The sequence below is a fragment of the Bolinopsis microptera genome, chromosome 3 (assembly GCF_026151205.1).
Source record: "Bolinopsis microptera isolate Bmic1 chromosome 3, MBARI_Bmic_1.0, whole genome shotgun sequence".
NCBI lineage: Eukaryota > Metazoa > Ctenophora > Tentaculata > Lobata > Bolinopsidae > Bolinopsis > Bolinopsis microptera.
In genome coordinates this window covers 7,073,214-7,097,540 of record NC_087074.1, presented here as the reverse complement: position 1 = coordinate 7,097,540, position 24,327 = coordinate 7,073,214, and the positions used below count along the sequence as shown (strand labels likewise).

Genomic DNA, 24,327 nt, shown 5'->3' with positions numbered 1-24,327 from the left:
GTGTCATATTCGTGTGTCGGAATGAAAAGCAGGAAAACGAATATTAAATTGCAAATATTAAATTATAACGAATATAAAATTGCAATAAATACTTAATTGTAACAAATATTAAATTGGAACATGAGTAATATGGATATTAAATTGCAATGCCGACAGTACAGACAGTGATTTCACGTAATGTGATACGTTATAAAGATTCAAAATTCAAAATTCAAAACAGATCAGCCAATAAATATATTAAGATTCAAAATTTAAAACAGATCAGCCAATAATATATATTAACAACTAAGTTAAGTCCCCTTAATATTTTAATATAATACCCAGTGGTATTTGAATACCGCTAAATATCCATTTTAATAATAATATCAATTAATAGTTGCGGTTATATTGACTTGTCGAACAGCAATTTATGATTCCGCTATCTTTGTAACTATCGGTTACTAGATGAGTGATGTGTGATGACGGATCGACCACATATCATACGAAGATCCTAAGCCTAATGAGAAAAAGTGCTGCATCTTGAAATTCCAGTAACCTGATATTGAAGTTGATGGAAGGGGGGGGGGGGGGGGGGAGGGGGGCCGCCGGCCGGGGAAGTTGAAATCAAGCAAAAGCTATTTTGTTTGAAATGCCTCATGATCATGAAGAGGGTGGTTAAAAATGGCCGAAATCTCAAATCTGGCTGACGCAATACGATCCCATGTTATATCCCAACATATCGTTCTGCGTAGTGACGTGCGTCTGGATAGTCTTAGCTCAGCTCTTGTTACCACTTATCCCACCTCTCAGTCTCACTCTACACTCGACTGTCACGTAACTTTTTCAACCCGTTTTCTAGATGGCCCTGAACGACTATTCGAAATCCTAACCCTCTAATATGATCCTAACCCTAACCCAGGCCCAATCCCTAGCAAAGGTATATGCTGAAACCCTAACCCAAACGAGAAATTATACCAACTGCCTTATACGGTCGGTCATATCACGTGATCGAGATGATTTTTCGCCAATATCTCGCCAGGGGAGCATTTTAACCCTATGTCAGGGGGGTGATTCGGAATCAGCGTCCGAAAATACAATGATCCAAGTTGGTTTCAGCTGTCGGAGTGTAGCAGTAGAGTGATTTAGCACGCTCGCTCACGTGTGGCAAGCATTTACCAACGAGATCCCACACCATATACATGGGGACACAGTGTTTACAGCCAGAATACAAATCACTCCGTCTGCAAATTTGTGTATAGCTATTGTGATTTGTGAATAAATTAAATTATCGTCATAATTTACCTCATAATCAACTATCACAATATGCAGTTACTATCATGGACCTCAAATGGAACAATCTTGGCAAAAAATAATTTAAAATAATACATAATAATTATTAAATAAAAGTTCTAAACAGGGGATAGTTAAGATAGTTATCAAGATTTTAATAATTTGAAAGAAATAAATAAACAAAAAGTTATTGCGCTCGTGACCAGTAGTAATGTTTCATACCATTATGCATTACCAAGTGTCTTGTTTCTCACTCCTATGTATTTGTAAAGTTTCAATAAAATGCCACTTACTTGGGAGGCCTATCCAGTTAATTAACCCTCGTAAAAGTGTGCCTTCTCTTTGGTAATGATACTTTTCTTACAAATACACTGGAGTTACTCTGTTCAGGCTGAGATCGATCACTTTGGCTATCCCTACCCGCAGCTTCGGAATTCACGGCACTATCAGTATCACTCCCCAGATCTTGAGTAGATTTGGTCATATCGTAATCAGGATCCGGCAGAATAGCGTTCATGTAGATATCCTCAACTAACAGGGATCTAACAGACATTTTACCTTTCAACATTTCAACCTGTTTCTGGCGGTGGGCCAGCATGAGCTGATAAAAACAGCAGTTGAAGATGGCGGTGAGGATTGTGAGAACCAGTGCTCCCACTGCAACACTCACGAATATAATAACCCAGGGTATCTTGGACAGCTCTATCTCCCCGAGATACTGTACGGAAACATCAGCTGTTTGCCCAGAGGTGTACCACACTATAACATAAACCTGGTAAATAAACTCCTTATCTATCTCCCCGTTCAAATAGGTCTCGTAGATGTACCGATCTCCTATTTGTAAACGTCGAGGTAGGGGTGTGGTTGTGAAGGATGCAGTGACGTAGGGGCTCAGAGGAGGATGGTCGAAGTACGACTTGTTGAAGCGAGCAGCGTGGTAAACGGAGGAGTACAATTCCGTGGAGTTACCATTTTGACTAGAGTCTTGTTCGATTGATTCGTTAGTGTAAGAACACATGAGTACAACTCGGTCAACACGAGTATCTCTTCTCACAGGATTCTTGAAGTACACAAAACGACCATCAAGGGTGATCGTGTTAACTTTGAAAAACCATTTGGCGAAATCATAGTATCCGACGATCTTCTCATCATACTTGAAGAACGGAGTGGTGTATTGAAGAGGGGCTGACACAAACTTGTAATCTCCAATAAGGTTCAAACTCACAACAATGATAGTGTAAGAGGTACTACTCCTCAAAGCCAGCACCTCGTGGTTTTTAGTGGCAACTTCCTGTTCCACCACCCCATTTGGTGAGGTGATATTAATGAGGAACTCTGAGGCAGGTAGATCGTGCTGGTATGTCCACGACAGTTTGAACAGGTTACCAGGTAGTGGTTCTATGATCAAGTCAGTGGGTGCAGGTAGATACGAGTATCCTGGTGTGTGAACCTCCACAGTGTGCAGGAAGGAACGCTCTTTCGTGTTTTTAGCGTCGAGATCCTTCCTGCCGTAAGTACCGATGAGATAGGTAGTGTTAGAGAGTGCTCCCTTAAATATAAACGAGTAACCGATTCCTGCCGGCAGTCCTTCCGTAGGACTCTTAGCAGCGTGCACTAAAGATTGGGAAATTCCATCAGCGCTGTAATCAATCTCGTAGAATCTAACAAAGTAATATCTCCAGGACCAATCTTTAAAGTTGGGGACCAGATCGACTTCAATCTTATTCTCATGGAAATTAACCTCTATCTCGTAGCCCTGAGTCCAGCGGACAATCTGCTCCACCTCCTCTTTCTTCTTAATGGAGCAGTACTCTCCCATCATGTTCTTCTCATTAACCCACCAGGTATCATCATCATCACAATCACAAACGTCGTGATCGAAGTCAGTGGCCTTACACCGACCCTGGAGACAGAAGCCCGTGTTACACTCAAACCTGTCTATAGCCATGCAACGCGTGATGTTATTATTATCCGCATATTTATGTTCTTCATCATCATCTAATGTGTGCCATTTATCTGTTTTCAAGTAGCGATGGAACTTGTGTGCAGTATAGAACCTGCACGGATTTGCGAGACAGTTTCCTTTAACATTTATAGTCCGACACCGTTCCAGATTCAAATGTCCACGTGGCTGTATTCGGCCCCGTCTAAACGGGAAGTAGTCTCCGTTTAGGATGTATTCTTTAACAGGCTTGTAATCTACTAGCACCAACATTGAATGAAAGTTTATCTCAACAGATAGACTCTTTATTTCGTGAGGTTTGTAAGGTATATCCAAGTTTGTTACATCGTTAATAAAGTCGGTTCCAGAGTCTGTCCAGTCCTCTGTCATGTCCTCAGTAACTAGAGGGCCGTATCTTATTTCCCAGTGGAATCTGAGGAAGTATTCCTTTCAACAATTTATGGTAAATTAAGGAATTATCTTGATATTATTATTTTAAAAAAGTGTAATTTATTGTAATTATACTATCAATGAATCAATCCGAGTTGAATATAATAATAAATACATACGTCAATTTTGGAATTACTAAAAGTAATTTAATTAGTTAAAGTAATTAAAGTAATTAAAGTAATTAAAGTAATTAAAGTAATTAAAATAATTGAATTAATTAAAGTAATTAAAGTAATTAAAATAAATAATTAAATAATTAAATTAATTAAATGTTTTATTACTCACAAGACTCTGCCTGACTTGATGTCGTAAGAGAACTCCATAAGAAAGTAATCACCGTCAGAACACCTGTGCTCTTCGGAGTAGATTTTACAACTCTCTAATTTGTCAAAATCGCGAAGAGAGGTTTTCTCAACTACCTTAACTAAAACAGAAAGGTGGTATGGGTAGAAGGACTTCTGGGGCTCCGTATCTACCTCTGTTATCTTTTCATAGCTCGCACCTGACAAATGGATGGAGTTATTTATATTACAAATGAAGTGATTTAAAAAATTCTTGTATCATAGACTGATAAAACTTTCTTTTGAAACATTTGAATGATAGATGATTGATTGATTAGAAGTACCTTATCGGACGTTATTTGACCGGACATTGCATGAACGAACATAATTTTGAACGGACATTAAAATGAACGCTCGGGCCTCTCGCGTCCAATAAATGTCCTTTCAAATAAAGTCTGATAAGGTAGAAGAACTCACGGCCAGAGGAACACTCGGGTATGTCACAATAATCCCACACTGGGTCATTATCCGTTCCATTACCAATGTAGCACCAGGGAAACCCAGCTCTGAGAAGATCAAATCTTAACACTTTCAAAATGAGGGCATTCAAATTTACCACTCCATTTTATAATATAAACGAATTGATGAAAGTGATTCAACACTGGAAAATGAGAAGTCAGCCTATTTTTTGGGTTAGACAAGGCTATATGAGGATTGAGGAACGCATACTTGTTGGGGTTTCTGCAATAGTTCACCAATAGACCTGCATCTGGGTAACTGAAATAAATGGATAGTTGCCAGTGTGTTGAAATTACGAACAATCACAAATCAGACTCACTTGTTAAATGCCAAGAGGCTCATTATAAACTACTATATCTGTTACTGAAGGAAGTTGGGACAAACTCTATAGAGGAACTGCGAACCCTGATGCGGGACAGGGATATATGGAGGGGGTTACCTGGCGTAGATCGGACTTAGTTCCGACATAGTAGTAGTAGTAGTATATTACTGAAAGCTTTTTAACATTCTGTACCTGTCTAGATGTCAAAATATATTCCAAATCTTGGAGACATGCATTAATTTCCTCAGATTTTAAGCGCTTGATAAAAACACAGCTCTTTTAAAGGTGGACTAACTTTTCAGGAGTTGTGTTATGTTTATGCGGAGATTGTAGGTCCCATCTTTGGCAGCTAAATCCTCCTCTAGTCTCGGATTTTGTCCCTCTGTATTTAGCTCCTATACGATCTTTCTCCTCGTGGCACTCTGAGAAATTTAAGCGATGTAGACGGTATATATATGGACACGTTAATTTGAGTTTGAGGATATTGGTAAACAAAAATGATAGCGTTTTCGACGATAGTGGCTTAATTTTGACATCTATTAACCTAGCACGTTCAGAAGTTCTGAACATTAGCCACGTAACCCATACTCCCATATGCACTGCTCAGAAAGAAAATCTATTGTTGTTAGGCACTATAATGGTTCAAATGTCACATTTTGTGTGACTTAGTTAACTGCAGTTGTCTAATTATCATTCCTTGGTCTAAAATATAGTAGATTAGGTCAATCTAACAATTATGATACAACATTGGTTAAAGGGCACGGATCGAACGGTTACAAGGCAATATTTGGGTAACTTTGTCACACTCAGAATACCAAACCTCTATTCTACTGTGAGGTGTCCTCAAAAACCTTTTAACTCATTATTTGATGGTTGATCTACCAATCATAGCCCTAAAATATGTTGTTTCGAATAGTTAGCTAATACAGGAACTTGGTTATTGGGAAATGAGGTTAATTCTGTCACAATATATGGAATTTTAAATTTTGGGCGAATTATTTATCTGTTTTTGGTTTGAAAGGCGGGAAAACTTTACATGATGACAATGTAGTTGATGCAAGTTAAGATCAGTTGATGTTTACATTGTCACAAAAAATGATACGAAATCGTAAATAGGTTAAAAACAATGATTATAGCATGAAATAGTCTCTTATAATAACTCTTATAATAACTGATGTGACAAAGTAAACATGTCTTGCCCCTATTTTAAAGATCTATATATTCTATGACTCTATTAGAATTCAACATTATTTCAGAAAAAAATCGGTAGAATATTGTCCAGAACATCAGAGCTCAAGTTTAACAATTTTAGGTTAAATTTGTCAAAGTCACCAAAAATGTGACAAAATTAACTTTTCCTGCCCCAAAAATTTCAAGATAGTGTGTAAAAATTAGCATAGGCTGCCTTATTACCTATATAAATCAATCCAAACTACGAAAAAGATCTGTTAATCTGATCATGACGATTACCTAACTCTAATAATAACTGATGTGACAAAGTAAACATGTCTTGCCCCAATTTTGAAGATCTATAACTCAATTAGAATTCAGCATTCTTTCAGAAACGATTGGTAGAATATTGTCTAGAACATCAGAGCTCAAGTTTAACAATTTTAGATTAATTTGTCAAAGACACTGAAAATGTAACAAAATTAACTTTCCCTGCCCCAACAATATCAAGATAGTGTGTTAAAATTGACAATTGACATAGGATGCTTAATTGCCTATATTAATCAATCCAAACTACGAAAAATATCTGTTAATCTGATGACGATTACCTAACTCTAATAATAACTGATGTGACAAAGTAAACATGTCTTGCCTCTATTTTGAAGATCTATAACTCTATTAGAATTCAACATTCTTTCAGAAACGATTGGTAGAATATTGTCTAGAACATCAGAGCTCAAGTTTAACAATTTTAGATTAATTTGTCAAAGACACTGAAAATGTAACAAAATTGACTTTCCCTGCCCCAACAATATCAAGATAGTGTGTTAAAATTAACAATTGACATAGGATGCTTAATTGCCTATATTAATCAATCCAAACTACGAAAAATATCTGTTAATCTGATGACGATTACCTAACTCTAATAATAACTGATGTGACAAAGTAAACATGTCTTGCCTCTATTTTGAAGATCTGTAACTCTATTAGAATTCAACATTCTTTCAGAAACGATTGGTAGAATATTGTCCAGAACATCAGAGCTCAAGTTTAACAATTTTAGATTAATTTGTCAAAGACGCTGAAAATGTGACAAAATTTACTTTCCCTGCCCCAACAATATCAAGATAGTGTGTTAAAATTGGCATAGGATGCTCTGTTGCCTATATTAATCGATCCAAACTACGAAAAAGATCTGTTAATCTGATGACGATTACTTAACTCTTATAATAACTGATGTGACAAAGTAAACATGTCTTGCCCCTATTTTGAAGAGCTATACCTCTATTAGAATACTATGTAACTTTATCATCAATGAACTAGTTATTTTGCCAGCAAGGAGCTAACAGAGTTATAATAATTTGTGACGAAATTACCCTATTTTTGACCATGTTGCGGTAGTTTAATTGTGACACTGCTAACATATTACCACCCGATAATGATTTATGTGACTGGTGCGTGGTACTAGCAGTGTTGTTTGATCCATAGTACGTAATATAAGGGGTTTAAGCTGGTATATCATTATTTGTTCAATTTCACACATGTTCAGATATCATCAAGATTATGTGACAAAGTAAACTTGTTTGTGCCTTCTGTGTTTTAATTCCTTACGACTATATGATATAATAACAATTCCTAGCACTTCCAGGCCATCAAATAAACCTACACTACTCAGCATTGCTTATCAGGGTGCCCTAAACATTCTTCACATGTTTTCTTAAATTTGTGACAGAGTAAACCTGAGTGCACCATCTAACGAAAAAACTCGTCAAATATGTAGGTAATGGTCATATGTACCCATCCAATCAACTGGACACTCAAAAATTTGGTCAAAAACGGCAGCAAGGGGTCCATATTTACTCCGTCACATGTTTATAGTGTGACAATGTAACCATTTCCGTGCCAGCCGTATTTAAGCGATATCTTATCAGCTGATTAAGATATCGTTAAGTGACAAAGTTAGCCTAGAGGATGAGACGATTATCCTAACCATCAAGGGTTTGTGTAATTTCATAGTGTGACAAAGTCAACTACACTGTGCCTTTTAATAGGGTCACTTATATTTACCAATATCCTCAAACTCAAATGAACGTGTCCATATATACACCGTATATTTGAGTATATATATACACAAATACGGACCGAAATACGAACCAGAGTGTGTACGGAACCAGAGTGTGTACGGAAAATTGCATGTCTAAAACATACTAATATTTTTACATAATATCCACAGTTGAAAATAATATTTTAACGTTTCCCTACCACGATTATTATATCAATTTCATTAAACCAGATCATTACGGTTAATTGCAACTAATTACACCAGTGACCTGCTAAATATTCTATTAATAACCTGGATCTCGGTAACAATCCCAAGAAACCCTCAAATATTTCTCCGTCCCAGGACAGGGATCCCTGAAATAGAGCATATTCCAGGGGTTCAATTTAGAGGCCCAAGTTGTACATTCCCTGCGTGATTTATGGTATCTGGCACACGTGTTCCTCACTATCTGGGAAAGATGTTGTGTTAGTGCACACTTTTAGTCAGATACAGATTTGTTTGTAATAGTCTTTAGTATTGCAATTCAAACGAATCGATACAAGTCACCAGAAAAGAAGTCTCAGAAAAAGAGAGCATTTGTTTACATCTCATCAACATTTAAATCAATGAGTTTGTAAATAATTCAGACTTTTACAATATAAATACAGCCATTGTAAAAATCTCACCTTCAAGGAATCAGGATTATGACACTTTGACTTTCCATTGTAAGATGCACCACAACTGTTGTGGTTACTCCAAACACCATAAGAGGCGTCCTTTATCTCCATAATATACGGAGGTTTACATTTCATATTTAGTGTCCCCCCTTCACAAGTTTCCACGGTTGTGGTGGTAGAATCTGAAAATTAATTTGTACATTATTTTCACGAATACAATTATTACAAATACTTTCCTTCCAAAAGGTAGTGATTTTGCTCAATGAAAGTCCACTGTTGAATTAGTCTTGTAATTTAATTCAACTTATCGTTTGACCGCATCTGGAAAATAAGTCTAACGCGGTAATGGTATAAACGTGGGATTTGAGGGAGCCTGGCTTTTAATGCGATCAAATTAAACGATCGAGTGATTCAGGTGGCCAGCTCACCGGATTTGGAGCAGTTTCTAATATCACACCATTCTTTCCCCTTAGACTTGGCAAAATAGCACCATGGAACGGAGACATCTTTCCTGGAAAAGTCATTCGTTGCCGTTGGTTATCATGGTTAGGACTTGGGACTAGCATATCACCGATACAACCACTTTAACACTTGATTATGAGAAGTGATGTTTCGAATTTAGCAACTGAAAGACTGGCAGTTCAACGATAATCGATATGCTTGGGATCTTGATTCTTGAAATCAGCTTACCCCAGAGGATTTCGGCAATAGTTACTGTCTAGTCCTGACGTTGGAAACCTGAATACAATATCTTTTACTAGTAATAGTATGTGTCGTATTTAAATCAATAATTCAACAAACTGTGCTATTTAATTAATCAATGTGACAAATACAATGATGAACATCTTGTCATGTTCAAGAGTGAGCAAGTATGTGACTAGTCTACTGCAACTGTGAGGAAGGTAGCTTATAACCCTACTAAACAACACTCATTCTCTCATTGATAGTATCACACTGTTAACCTCCCAGTCACAAGCGTGTATACTGTATAGCACAAAATGTTGCACATTGAATTTAAATTAACACAAGCGGAAGTACTGAGTAGGAAGCTTCAAACTAGTCATCAAATTCCCTCACTTTTCAGGGGTAAAGTCGTGTTTATTGGGGTACTGAGAGTCCCATCTCTGACACATCTCTCCCGATTTGGTCTTGTTTGTTTTTCCTCTGTAGCTCCTTCCCATAGGATCATCTTCCTGGAGGCAAGACTGCTCTGAAATATTAAACCTTTTAATTTCGTTATAATTCATTATAAGTATTTTTCAAAACACCCTGCGCATTGCGCCATTAGTGTGTCAAAACTCAGAGAGGAAAATTCGTTATTCTTGAACTGGAATGGCCTAAGTATGCTATACCATTACAAGTACCACAGCCGCGAAAATGTGTACGCTAAATCTTCGAAAATAACAATAGAAGTACGCTTAAACTTTAAATTGAGCGGTCAATTTTTCGTGACTGTGGTATTATGTTCTACTATAAACATGTAACTAATATAACTCGTACTTGTATCTTTGTAACAAGACCACGTCGCAACCAAGTACTTTTTCCCCTTACAAGGTTCACCAAATATCTTGTTAGTCGCTGGAACAGTACAGATACGATACCCGTTACATCTCTTCGCCACTATCTGTAAGATTACAGTGTTTTTTCAGTGAACATTTTTTCACCGAGTACAAATAGCTACAGTATGGAATGAATTAAAAATACATCTCGAATCATCTAAAAAGGTGTAGTTCAGTAATCAGTATGTCGTATGAGCTTTTTAGATGGAATACCAAAACACAAAGAGTAAAAGTGTGGAGTTCAGGAGTAAAGAGGTTTTACTGCTCAGTCCCTTTCATAAACAAGTAAACTCTTCAGGCAGCAGTTCAGAAGTATCGTGAAACATAAGAGCTCTATTCTCTAATCAGCTCTTCTGAAAGACGGCAGTTGCCTCCAATCTATGAGGAAATATAGAATAGATTCCACTTTTTCTTCTCAGAGACTTGAACATGCTAATTTTTCAGATTGACACCGGGCTACGGCGGACGGCCGGAGAACAGTATAGTAGTGCCAACTACCTATGTACCTAGCCTATAGGGGGGGTCCAAGGGGAACTTTGGGGAACTTTGGGAAAGTCCCCCAAGATTTCTGAAGTTCCCCAAAAAAAAGTTCCCCAAAACTCCCCAAAGTTCCCCAAAATTCCCCAAAATTATTCAAAATTATTCAAAATTATTCAAAATTTCTCTAATATACATTAATACCCATTAATGTTAACATTTATGTTATTATCTATATTATATTTTAAACTTGACGAAATTTCCCCGGCAACGGGGACATAGAAGAAGAAACACCGAAAATCGACCTCAAAATGACCCTCTGGTGAAATCAAACCCAGCTCGCAAATGGAGTTGAAACCTCGCCATTTTTAGCAGGGTTGTAGAAAAAGGATAGGAATAGGCTATAGCATTCTTAGAATTTTGATTTAGGCTTTAGATTTTTTATAATTAACGTCGGAAGTGAGGTAAAATAACCGTTAGAATAATGTCGTTATTTTAGCAAAGGTTTACTGCGCTGTTGCGTAGCAACGTTAAAATGCACGTGCGCGAGCAAAAACATCTTAACTACGCGCGTTGTTATGCTGTATGCTACGTCATAATTTCAAAACTAGCTCACATTTACGCTCACGCTATGACTTATATTCACAACTTTGGTTGTGATTGGTATTTTTTGATGCGGTAAAAAGTATCGTTTTGGGAATCCGAATACTAACAACGCTGTCGCCATTGTTAAATAAATTCCATTATGTCTACTGTATAACAGAGCTGTATGATGAAGAGAAATTAAAACATAACTGATTTTTAAAATTTCCTCGAACAAAGCTTTCGACTAGCGGGTTTCTAGTAAGGTATAATCTTAACTTACTTGTTGATACTTGCAGCATGATAATTTTTTTGGCATGATAATTTTTTTGGGGAACTTTGGGGAATTTTGGGGAACTTTCTGAAGTTCCCCAAAAAAAGTTCCCCAAAATTCCCCAAAATTATTTGTTTCATTGATAATTTTTTGGGGAACTTTGGGAAAGTCCCCCAGGTTTCCTGAAGTTCCCCAAAAAAAAGTTCCCCAAAGTTCCCCTTGGACCCCCCCTCCTATAACAGTAGCCTGTAACACTATAGATGTTGGACAGAAACTTAATAATGTTAAGCTTTACTTTCTTGCTGAAGCCCCATGGTTACCATTACCATGGATACCATGTTAATGATACAGTGGGGTCACGAGAAGGTACTGCAAGTGGAACTCTATACTCCTACCACCTGTTGCCTGCAAAGGTCCCCAGGTAAATGATTATATTTCCGACGTTTATAATGATAAAGCGTGTGGTGTCACGTGATAGCACAGCTCTGGTCACATGTTACCGTTATAAAAAGTGGAACTCGAAGCTTTGGCCACATGGTGCCCACATAGACTGCTCGCTCTTTCTGATGCCACTTTTTGCCACTTTTACCACTTTTTTTTCTTTCGAAAGTGCGAGGAGGACAAGATCATCTGCCCACAAGAGGTGGGTCAGGACAGTTTTATTCAGCAATGGACGTGAGAGGTCTAGAATACTGTTCAGACGTTCCGAAAGATGTAAGTCTTGAATAGTTCGGGGCTCATTGGGTGGCCCTGCTCCGTGCCTGCTAGAATATCGAATGAGTCTGATATTTTAGCGATCAGCTTGAACTTTGCTTTGGAATTCTTGTACATATTTTCTACACATTTAAAGAATTTTCCATTTATGCCAAGGGTTGAGAGCTTGTACAGAAGAGCTTCACGACTGATGGAGTCGAAAACTTTGCGAAAGTCCACGAAACAATAATAAAGTCCTTTGTTATTCACGTATTTGTCTACACAAGTGGAAAAGGTGAACAGGTGATCCACAATTCTAGCGTTGTTACAGAAGCCAAGCTGGTTTACTGTGTCTGGACAATGTTCCTTTCTGAATTTTAGCAATCGATCTAATAATATTGTCTAAAACAGTTAAATACTAAGGTTGCTCCCGATCGCAATGGCCCTGTAATTATCAGGGTCGTAAATACATCCTTTCTTATGCCTATGGAGTGGGCTCACGATCGTGGTGTTCCATGGATAGACGCCAAGCTCCAAGCAACCATTAAAGAGCTTAACTAACACTGAGAGAGTCCAACCGCCTCACCGTTCTTAAGTGATTTCACTGCCTGTACAACCTATTTTGATATATATATATCTTCGTAAAGTATGCTCAGTATTTGTTCATTTGCCCGAGTCACTGATCTAATCTGTGGGAAGTTTGTATCCTTCTCTTTGTAGAGATCCAGAAAGAATTGGTAGAACTTCGCCATGTCGAATATGTCGAGCTTTGAGGGTTTTTCGTTAAACTTCTTCAGCTTCTTTAAGTTCTCACACGAAATCTTATTTTCCTGTAGAATATCCTGGTTCAATTCTTGGAAGAAACCAGCCTTTTTTCTTTTCATTAATTTTTTATAATCCTTCTTCCTCGAGCAAAAGCGGATTCGTTGAAGGTCGTCCAAGGGGGGTTTTTCCGTACTTCCTAGTTAAAATATTGAGCTCTCGCTTAGTTGTAATGCACTCAGCATCGAACCAATTTTGTTTTGGGCGGAGTTTACTGCGTCGTTTCTTTTTAGAGAAACACCTCATCTTTTTCTCACTATTGACACAGTTTGAGGGCTGATCGGTACCAAGGGCGCTTTAATTTCGAAAATCTGAACGAACTTCTTGTTTGTGGAGTAAATGTTTTCTGCAGTATCAAGGCCAATGCAAGGGTTGAGGTCGAAATATCCAATAGCTGTTTTGTTATTTCGGCCTTGTTAAGATTATCGGTAAACTGTTGGGCCGTCGCGTAGAGTCTACATCCCATTCCGGTCTTTTAGGTACATCTTGATGAAGCTCTTGAATAAGTTCAGCGGCTATCATCGGGATTCTAACCGAGAGTTAACAGAGGATAGGTCTGTGATCTGATAGATTGGTTAAAGAGATAACTTTGAACCGCTTCACCATATCCCTGATGCTCGGTGAAACTGCTATGTAGACAGCGACACTTTGTCCGTTGTATTGATAGCATGTACATAAACATATTCATCTTCACGCTCTAGAATAATACCAATTTGATCATTTAAAAATTCTAATTCCCTCAATTTCACTCTGCTAGTGATCAAATTTAAGAATTGGTCGGATATCCGGCCAGCTACGCGTGTCTGTACAAGTCTTCGTGATACGTTCTTCTCTGTGCACTGCACGTACGTCAAGAATGCTTGTTAGAGTAACGTGATTTTATCTCGGGTCCGTCTTGTTCTTAACCGCTAAAGCTGAATTCCTTTGACGCTGCCAGAAGCTATCGGCAGCGGCGTGGCGGCTCGGATCACTGCGAGAAACTAGTTGTTCCCCATTTCTAATCGTGAACATATTTTAGGGAATGAAATCAACTACCTCGTGGTGTCTGCTACTCTCATCGGCAGCATGTTTGCTAGTCGGTGCTACATCCGAAACCCTTGCCTGCTGGAACCAATATTGCAATTCCGAAGGGGGCAAAAAAAACCCTGCCAACGGCCTAGTATATCATTCTGTAGTAAGAACAACGAAGAATACTATGACCAGGAAACCTACTGTTATTCATTTAGGGGAACAAAAAACATGGAGGACAAACAGAGAATGAAAGAACTAACAGATCCTGATGTCTACTGCCCTAGTTCAGTGTTCCAAGACTGCAAGTGCGGATATACCAAGTTAGACCTTGTTAATTCTGAAGCATTTTGCGATTGCCAGCTTAGCGTTTTTGGCTCCACAGTTTTTACAACCGTTCATACCGTTACAACGGCCGTTGTAGATTTGATTCGTAACGCTGTAGTTTTGATTGTGATTTGTGTTGTGCTTGTAAAGATTACAGTGTGTTTCCTAAAATGCTTTGGAGATCTCTTAAAAACGTTCTTTAGTTCAAAGCTCTCGTTCGATCCTGAAAAGCGTGCCTCAAGTGAAAAACAACCAGTGGCTTTAGTCAACAATGCGGCAGATAAGAATGAAAATGCCATAGGAGACGAGGCTGTTTGATCTAAAAAAATAAAGAAAAGAAACTCCATCGATACCCATTCGACCAACAATTGGGGAATAAGTGTGGCAGGGTGTTGCCCCTCCCCCCTAATATCTAGACCTTCATAGTGATTATTATGATAATGCATGTAGTTATCCGTAAACATAGATTGTGAGTTTAAGAAACACGTTTTCACAATTCTATAATCTATTATTCTATATTTCGCATGCAAGAGAACTATTCGATTGCCTCGGGGTTAACTGGAATCTATCTGTCGGAACAGTAACACCTGCACCGCTTATTAGTTTTGCAGCATGCTAAAACGCAATGTGAAGCAATCATAAGTCACAGTAGAAGGTTTGACCACGCCGACCATTTTGGGAACATTGTCATAGATTCTCGTATTAATGTGAATATGAATTAATTATGAAACTCTGATATCCTGTGGTTAACGTTTTTCGTCAAAACTACTTTTTTTCCTGAAAACTACTTTTCTCCGTGTTTTAATCTACAATATTCCAATAAAAATTGTTTGCTAATTAGCTAATTGATAATTATCCAATTAACTGATTATCTGACGTAAAACTTGTCTGTACAAAAGATTTTCTTCCTGATATAGATAATATGAACACCCTTGATTAATCTGCAACCTTTTACGATGTTCACAACTAAACTCTAAAGATATTCGACAAACAAGAAAGGTGGTAAAAAGTGGTAAAGTGGCAAAAAGTAGCCTTAAGACACGTAGAAAAGTTTGGAAAAGTTAGTCAGCCATAAAGGGCACCTAATGGGACTAAAAAACGTCAAAAATCCTTTATAAGCTTTGTGTGTCGGCAGATCGATTTTTTAGACGGATCTGTCTGTACTTTAAACTAAATCATTCATTCTTCATATCAGTGCAATGTGGTCCAAAAATACTCAAAATCAATTTTTGAGAATGAGTTTTTCGGGGGGGGGGGGGGGGTATGCAACGACCATTAATGACCATTAATGACCATTAATGACCATTAATGACCATTAATGACCATTAATGACAATGTCAGTTTTGTCAAAATTCACTGCATCACTTAGACCCTACCTTAAGTTAACTAACTACAAGTATATGTTATTATTTTACATTTACAATTAGAGATTCGAAAGAGAAAACTTAGAATAGAATCTTCCGTGGTTAGGCAGACCTTCCAGAATATCACTTGAGTGGATTCCAGAGTGAGTTAGGGATTACATTTATTAAGTTCGAATGTAATGAAGAACAAATTTTGCGGCCACGGGATTTAAACCAGATAACAGTTGGTGACTTATAGTTATCAATAATAATAATTCAAAGGGCAATTTAGGAGTATCAGATCGTATCAATAGTAAAATAACAATCAATAATAAAATAATAATAACACGGGTATTAAAATTAAATACTTCGTTCCCGTTCTTATATCATATCAAGATTTATATTTTAGCCAAATCATTATGCTAGTCGATTATATAGTAATTACACAGTAGATGAACTTATTCAACTTTAGCACTTCATGAAATACATCGTCATCAGTCTGAATCGGACAACAAAAAAGCTGATCTTTTCCTAGGATTAGATAGAACAATTCGTTTACAGTTCAATACTCTGCCTTTGGCAGTTTAAAGTTTTGACCCAAAATCGAGCACTGTCATCATGATAGGGACAAATTGATGCGGCAGGAATTCGTCTAGATCTGCAGTTGCCCTTTTTTGAAGCAGAGACACTCATTGATAAGACTAGCAGGAACCCGTCTAACCCTAAAGTGGTGTCAAGAATCAAGAGACTAAAATAATTATTACCTATTTAATTCGCGTTTTTGACACCACTTGGGGGTCCAAATTTTGGGCTCTAAAACTCCTATTTCTTGGCCAATTTTTTATTTTTTCATGCTGATTTGAAGGCCATTAAAGCATTTGACCCAGTCAAAAAAGTTTCAGTTGTATATCTTTTACGGTTTTTGCGGAAAGTCGTGTTAAAGTTGATGCCGTGGTGTCAGTAAAATGGCACAGATAAATATAAATATATCGTCTCGCTTTATATATAGTAAGATGGTACCGAGGCAACGAAGGGGACGTTTAGCATTTTTTGGAACAAAGGTAGCACTTAATGAGTCGCCCTTTCGAATTGTTCGACGTTGACAGGGCTTAGAAGAATTTTTGCAGCCCGGTTGGTATGGCACAGAACCCTCGAAACAGCCGGTATCAAAAAATTTCGATCTCCGACTTTTATTTCCAAATATCGTCTTACGATGGCATAGAAGGTACTGTGAGGAGGTATTGAAAATCCAAATTATCAAAAGCAATCAACACAAATAAAGGAAATCAATACAATTCAAATCCACGCAAAGTGCAAACAAGCATGTATACTAAGTCAACTGCAAACAAGCATTTATACTAAGTCAACTGTAAACAAGCATTTATACTAAGTCAACTGCAAACAAGCATTTATACTAAGTCAAATGCAAACAAGCAAACAGACAAGACAAGTTACCAACGTATAACAGAATGGTGCTTGGCACTCATTCCGAAACCGAGGTCCGAGCCTCTATTAGGCGAATATTAATTCGTTTTCTCAAACGAGACTCTGGCAATCGATGTAGGGGGCTGTGAGAAACTTTATAGAAGTGATACAAAGTGATCATAATTGTAAATTTCTTGGACATTAATGACTATTAATGACCATTAATGACCATTAATGACCATTAATGACCATTAATGACCATTAATGACCATTAATGACCATTAATGACCATTAATGACAATGTCAGTTTTGACAAAATTCCATCTACTGACATTAATGGTCGTTGCATCCCCCCCGTTTTTCGCCTCTCCTGGAAACTTGTCTCAAAAATACTCAAAAATAATTTTTGAGAATGAGAATTTGGCCATTTTCGTCGGGACTCTCAAAAATACTAATGGTGGAAGGTGCAGGGTCACACCTGTACCATGAGGAATGAGGCAGTGGATAATATTGCGTGCGCCGCGGTCAAAGAAAGTTACAAAGAAGCGGATTTGAAAAATTGGGAATGCGAGGCAGCCTATTGCAGCACGGACCTGTGCATACGGGACTAGCAGCTAAGCTGCTCGGAGGAACTGTCGCCATCATCGCAGGACTTCTTTAGATTAAGTGATACCCAGATAAACTATTCGGTTAAATCAGCATTTTTTATTTCTATTCTTATTGTATTCGTATAAGATATGTACCTAAAGTTGGAACTCATAGCCCAACTTGGAGATACATTTTTTAGATGTGTCTGTGCAGTGTGCAGTTTGTTGTGTGTACTAGTAGTCAAGTTTTTATGCACTGCTTATTCCCCACTACGCAGGGCAATTAAATTAGTTACATTTACCACTGTAAGAGGTGTAAGAGGGTATAAATATGATATTAGGTATCTTATTATTAATAATAGATTAGTGAGATCACTATAATTTGATCGCTTCAAAAAATATAATATAAAATTCGTTGTTTTACTTTTTAACATTAAGATTCCGAACGAACTATCAAATCAGCCACAAATCTAAGACCAGTGCAATGGTCTCTAACAGACTCAACCCCGGCGTGATCTCAATGGTTGAAGGTGTGGTAGAGACTTAAGAACTGTGCTTAACAAGTTTTCTGTCTGCTATCTTATACTTTTGTGTAACAGTGCTGGCGCGAGTTTTATGCAAATTTCTTAAAAATATAGCTATTTCTTATTCAGAATTAGAATATTTTGAACTAAAAATAAACCTGCTGAATGACTTCTGATGAGTCTAAATGAAGGAAAAATAGTAAAGGGGTATTATAATAGTATATAGTAAAGGGGGTATAATGACAGACGCCCGACGGTTGTGCTCTCCAGCACTGTGATTTTCAAATGCTTCAAAATGTATCTTAGAAAAATAATAATGTTACCCCAGAAGAGCTCATGCTCCAAATTTGTCTCCTCTCTTCTAACGTCATGCTTTCCAGATAATATGCATGTAGGATTTAGCAATGATAATACTAAATACACCAACGACGCGATAGGAGTTTATTTCTTATTTTCAAGAGATGTTTAATTCGAACGAATAAGAAATTCTTGTAAACAATGATGACAACATCTTGATCGGATAATAATATCTGTTCATCATATCCAAATATCATGAAAATCAGATATAATATTTGTTTCATTACCTGAACGGAGTCCTTGGCGAGACAACTCCCTTTTTTGCGGGAGCATCCACAAGAGTTTCCATTTGAGTACACACCATATGCAGCGTGCAGAATGTTTATATCCTGTCCCCATCCACATTCTATAGTCAAAAGTTTATCCTCGCATGCTTCATTCGTTATCGCTGAATTGAGGAAACTTCCGGGTTATCTAATTTTCCAATAAATAGCGAGAAAAACATTCATGGAATCTAGGAGTTGAAAAGGATAAGAAATGAAGCTGGCATGGTATCTTGTAGATTAATAAATGGCAAACTTACTTTTATCATAGCATATTTTAATATCACAGAACTCCCATCTTGGTTCTTTACCTTCTCCATTGTAACACCAGGGACTTGTGCCCGTAGGAGCCCTAAATAGATACATCTCGATCAAAGAAATGTACACGATCGCCGAAATGCTTACATTTACACTGTGAGCTAAAAGGTTAATATTTACATCTGTACGTTCCATCAGTCTTTGTATCTCAAAACGATCAGTTGGATGATTGTAAACTATCGTCAGAAATCAGAAATACTCAATTGTCACAACTAGCATTATAATTTATACTGGAACACTTACGGGTTACGGCAATAATTCTTTTCGAGTCCACCTTGAGGATACCTGTTCCGGGAACAGAGTTGTTACTATCGACAGTCAGATACAAAACATGAAAGATACCATTATTCATCTATCTCTTTCCTCATATCACTTCATACCACCCCGCCTTCGCAAAATATAAACTTCTTTGCTTGCATTCGTAAGGGTACGAACAGACTGTGGCAACTCAGTCCATGACATCTCTCACAAGTAGAGTCAGGTAGCGTGTTCAGCGCGAGCGAACTTGAGAGATGTGGGACATATCTCACGTCCGGTGACCACACTACGTAACTCTACTTGTGAGGGATGTCATTCAAACTGAGTTGTCACAATTTGAACGGTAATTTAAATTGACATAATTTCCATTTGTTTGGAAAATAAAAAGGAGACACTGGCGACGGTTCAGTGTTCACTCTACCAAATTTTGGGTTTGGTTAAAAATATGTGCTTACTTTTCAGATGTTGTGGTGTGCTCATTAGGACGCTGAACACTCCAGTTCTGACATTGCTTTCCCGACTTGGTGACTGCAGTTGTTCCTCTGTACTTCTTCCCGGTAGGATCGCTTTCCTCGATACAGTCTTTAACTGAAAATCCCGATCCTGGGTTAGATATTTCTGACAGCGGTTAACTGCAGTCAATATGAACGATAATAATTGTAATTCGCTTGGCCGGTGCAGTTTTAAAATCTAACCTGTTAGAAATGCCAAAAATGTGCTTACTTTGATGTCACAACGGATACCTGCTATTTCTTTTTCGCAAATCCACGTTGCAGTCAAGTAATTTTTATGTCCTTTACAAGGATCACCGAATACATCATTTTTTGCCTCCACGGTACAGTGCTGTTTTCCTTTGCATGCGGATGTCATCACCTGTAATTCTGACTATAGAACTGAGAATCAGCAAACACGCCTAACATTTCCTACTTTTCATCTTTAAAGCAAGAGTTAAAATTTGTTAGCAGCTAAGAGGAATACCAGTACAAGACTTTTTCATAACGTACGAAATGCGACGGTTTTCCCGAAATTTCGCCATATTTTCGGACCGCCAAAATTTCGGTCGTCGTAATAGAATCCGTCGCATTATTTTTAGCTCATTCCAATAATTGTGGCTTCATCGATTCATTTTGTTCTTGAAAAGTTAGTGATATGACGGTGGGACAAATAAACACAATATTCCATGATGAATTTAATGTCAAGTAATACGCTTATCCGAGAATCTTACTCCTGGGAGTACACTGGAGAACAGCGTGAAACTGAAAGAGTCGAGCCGGACCCCTTAAGTATAGAGGAAGATGAAGAAATCGATTTATAAGTTTCATTTTGTTTCAACATGATTTTACCGATTTTTAGAAAATTTTGAATTTCCTTTGTGTCAGAAAACAAAATGATGAAAAATACCCTTATTTTCTGTGACATCCGAAATGTGACGGTTTTTGTTCAATTTCGCCATATTTTCGGACCGCCAAAATTTCGGTCGTCGCAAATTGGTCCGCCACAAAAAAGTCTTGTGAGGTAGTTATTTTGGTGCATGTTTTGAGAGTTCTCAAGTTCATATTCTAAACTAATATACTGGCCCACGAAATCTAATCGAAACAGAAATAACGAACATCACCTTCAACGACTGCAATTCATCGACACAATTCTTCCTGTAGGATATTCCACAAGGGTTTTCTGATGAGTAAATACCATAAGCAGCGTGTTTCATTTCGATTCGTTCCCCCCAGTCACAATCGATTTGCAGTGCATCTTTTTCGCATACTCTCTTTGTAATCGCTAAAATAAAATAAAATGGTTAAATGCAAATGGCGAAGTTTAAAATGCTTCATTTGTTATCGTAATTAAAGAACTCTTCCTGGTTATTTCATTTTCTAAGGAAGAGCGCCGTAGAGACAAAACATACATGGAATCTGGGAGATGAAAAGGGAAAAAATGAAGCTACCATAGTATATAATAGTATGTAATGGACAAACTTACTTTTACTTTTATCATAGCATATTTTTATATCACAGTATTCCCACGTCGGTTCCGTACCTTCTCCATTCCAACACCACGGACGCAAACCCGAAGAAGTCCTTAATAGATACATCTCGATCAAAGTAATGTACACGATCAACAAAATGCATACATTTGATTTTACGCTACACTGCAAGCTTGAAGGTTAATATTTACTTATTTTGTACGTTACATCAGTCTTTTACAACAATATGCTGATTGTAAACTATCGTCAGAAATCAGAAATATTATATTCAAACCGAATACTCAATTGTCACAACTAGCATTATAGTTGAACACTTACGGGTTACGGCAATAATTCTTTTCGAGTCCACCTTGAGGATACCTGTACGTAAACAGAGTTGTTACTATCGACAGTCAGCTACAAAACATGAAAGATATCATTATTCATCTATCTCTCTCCCCACCCCGCCTTCGCAAAATATAAACTTCGTCGCTTGCATTCATGTTAGGGTTTCAGTAGTTAAGGTTAATGCTAGAGTTAGGGTTGAGAATTAGGATTCCAGGTAGTACCATAATTTGGGTTAGAGTTTGGGTTAAGGTGAGCTTCTGCCCGGACGGGTTTTTCTTTGGGTAGACTTTGCTACAGATGGGATTATGTCCTTCAACTTCACACTTTTTAAAACCGGGATAGTTCAGTTTTGTCAATAAAAAAAAAGAAACTCCTCTATCTAATGATGTACGGACATACTTACTCTTTAAATGTTGTTTGTTTATTAGGACGTTGGACACTCCAGGTCTGACATTTCCTTCCTGACTCGGTGACTGCAGTTGTTCCTCTGTATCTCTTCCCGGTGGGATCGCTTCCCTCAATACATTCTTTAACTGAAAATCCCAATCCTGGGTTAGATGTTCCATAATGATACAGTCGTTCATCGATGTAAATCTGAGCGAGAATGGTTGCAGTTCGCGCGACCGATGCGGTTTTAAAATCTATCCCGTTAGAAATTCTATAAATTTGCCTACTTGAACATCACATCAGATACCTGCTGTTTCTTTTTTGCATATCCAAGTTGCAGTCAAGTAGTTTTTATGTCCTTTACAAGGATCACCGAATACATCATTTTTTGCCTCCACGGTGCAATGCAGTTTGCCATTGCATGCAGATGACATCACCTGTAATTCTGACTGTAGAATCAGAAAGCACGCCTAAAATGTCCTCCTTCTAATCTTTAAAGCATTTGTTAAAATTTCTTATTCCATTAAAATTAACCTTAACTTGGACGCACTAATTAGTTTGGTCTAGCTTTTGAGAGTTCTTAAGTTCATATTCGAAACTAGTACTGTCCCACGAAATCAAATCGAAACAGAAATAACGAACATCACCTTCAATGGCTGCAATTCATCGACACAATTCTTCCTGTAGGATATTCCACAAGGGTTTTTTGATGAGTAAATACCATAAGCAGCGTGTTTTATTTCGATTCGTTCCCCCCAGTCACAATCGATTTGCAGTGTATCTTTTTCACATAATTGCTTTGTTATTGCTAAAACAAAATAAAAAAGGTTAGAAATTCCAAAAATGTATATACTTGGACATCACAACAGATACCCGCTATCACTAACCATTAAACTGTAACCCTAACCGGGCGTAACTATAACCGTATCCCTAACCATATTCCACTTCGAGGAATTCCACTATCGTGGTCGGGCTGCTTGGATAGTACCGCAAAGAATTGGGAGCGATAGCCAATAACAGTTCGTAGTAATATCTTGACCATTGACCAACCGTGTGAAAAGCGACAAAGTAGCTTGAGGACTATCAGTGAAGTAAACCAGTTCGTCTTTAGAACCATCCTTTAAAACCATTCCTTGAATACAGTTTCGTTAAAATTATGAGATATCAAATTGTGTTCAACGAATGATTTAAGAGCAAAAAAACGAGATTTATATTTGTACTTTATGTCACGGTCGACGCGTAAAATATTAACTTTACATTGAGAAACATATGCGCGCGTTCCGCACAATAACTTCTTTTGCTGTGACAGGCCCGTAATTTTGGTGAAGGAGCGATTTCGAATTTGCAATTGCACGATGATCAGGCGCTGCTTTCTAGTTCCCTTTTTTCATTTCGCTATGTCCAAGAAGACCGACAACGATACTGAAAAGATTCACGAATCATTCACTGAGGAGCAGCTCTCAGAGATCAGGGAAGCGTTCAATTTATTTCCACAAGATAGGGAATGTATCAGGGCAGATAGTGTTGAAACTCTATTACGGGCTTTGGGACACAATCCGTCACCAGAGGAGATGCAGAAGATTTTCAAACATTTACACATATATTCGCAAAGCAAGGTGTCATTCAATATGCTCTTGTCGGTGATAGCTATGTTGTTTTCTTCCTGCTCCGAGGAGTCCATTAGACAAGCTTTCCGGATGTTTGACAAGGTACTGACGACTTAATATATTTACTCTTCTACCTGTTTAATGGAATGTTTCAATTTTCGCGTTAATGCACAATTTATGATAGTCGAATTTATGAAATCGTTTGAATATGTTAAAAACTGATCAACTCAAGGACGGTAATGGTACGATAGACTCGCGTGAATTACGGCACGTGATGCTGAATCTTGGGGAGGCGTTGACTGACGACGAAGTGGACGACATGATAAGAGAGATTGACGTTGACGGGGACGGTGAAGTCGACTGTGAAGAGTTTGTGATGATGATGAAGAAGTAACTGTTAAGGGAAGTGAGAGAACTGAGAAGTTGCTGAAAGCAAATGGCATTACTCGACTCTAGCTCTGTCAGCACTAAATGACATTCAGAAAACGCTCATTGAACAAGCTTAGAATGAGACATTATGTTCAATTTGTTAGATGA

General features: G+C 37.7%; 2 protein-coding genes across 2 annotated transcripts; one reads left to right on the top strand and one right to left on the bottom strand.

The window, feature by feature from the left end:
• Nucleotides 1-45: 45 nt before the first annotated feature.
• LOC134812229 (uncharacterized) lies at nucleotides 46-23,311 on the bottom strand. Its single transcript, XM_063819494.1, has 23 exons — nucleotides 23,234-23,311; nucleotides 22,831-22,991; nucleotides 22,491-22,620; nucleotides 22,200-22,329; nucleotides 21,788-21,829; nucleotides 21,466-21,563; nucleotides 21,104-21,264; nucleotides 20,232-20,361; nucleotides 19,944-20,076; nucleotides 19,474-19,515; nucleotides 19,173-19,264; nucleotides 18,877-19,037; nucleotides 10,172-10,295; nucleotides 9,749-9,881; nucleotides 9,362-9,409; nucleotides 9,100-9,182; nucleotides 8,681-8,853; nucleotides 8,307-8,463; nucleotides 5,079-5,205; nucleotides 4,672-4,719; nucleotides 4,420-4,508; nucleotides 3,947-4,163; nucleotides 46-3,644 (listed from the first exon to the last, which is right to left on the bottom strand). The coding sequence occupies exons 1-23, from the start codon at nucleotides 23,298-23,300 to the stop codon at nucleotides 1,580-1,582; spliced, it is 4,611 nt and encodes a 1,536-aa protein (XP_063675564.1). The 5' UTR covers nucleotides 23,301-23,311; the 3' UTR covers nucleotides 46-1,579.
• A 245-nt stretch (nucleotides 23,312-23,556) lies between these two features.
• On the top strand, nucleotides 23,557-24,283 carry LOC134813482 (calmodulin-A-like). The gene is made up of 2 exons (XM_063821280.1): nucleotides 23,557-23,892; nucleotides 24,023-24,283. Exons 1-2 carry the CDS (start codon nucleotides 23,581-23,583, stop codon nucleotides 24,182-24,184), a joined length of 474 nt encoding a protein of 157 aa, XP_063677350.1. The 5' UTR covers nucleotides 23,557-23,580; the 3' UTR covers nucleotides 24,185-24,283.
• The last annotated feature ends 44 nt before the right edge of the window (nucleotides 24,284-24,327 follow it).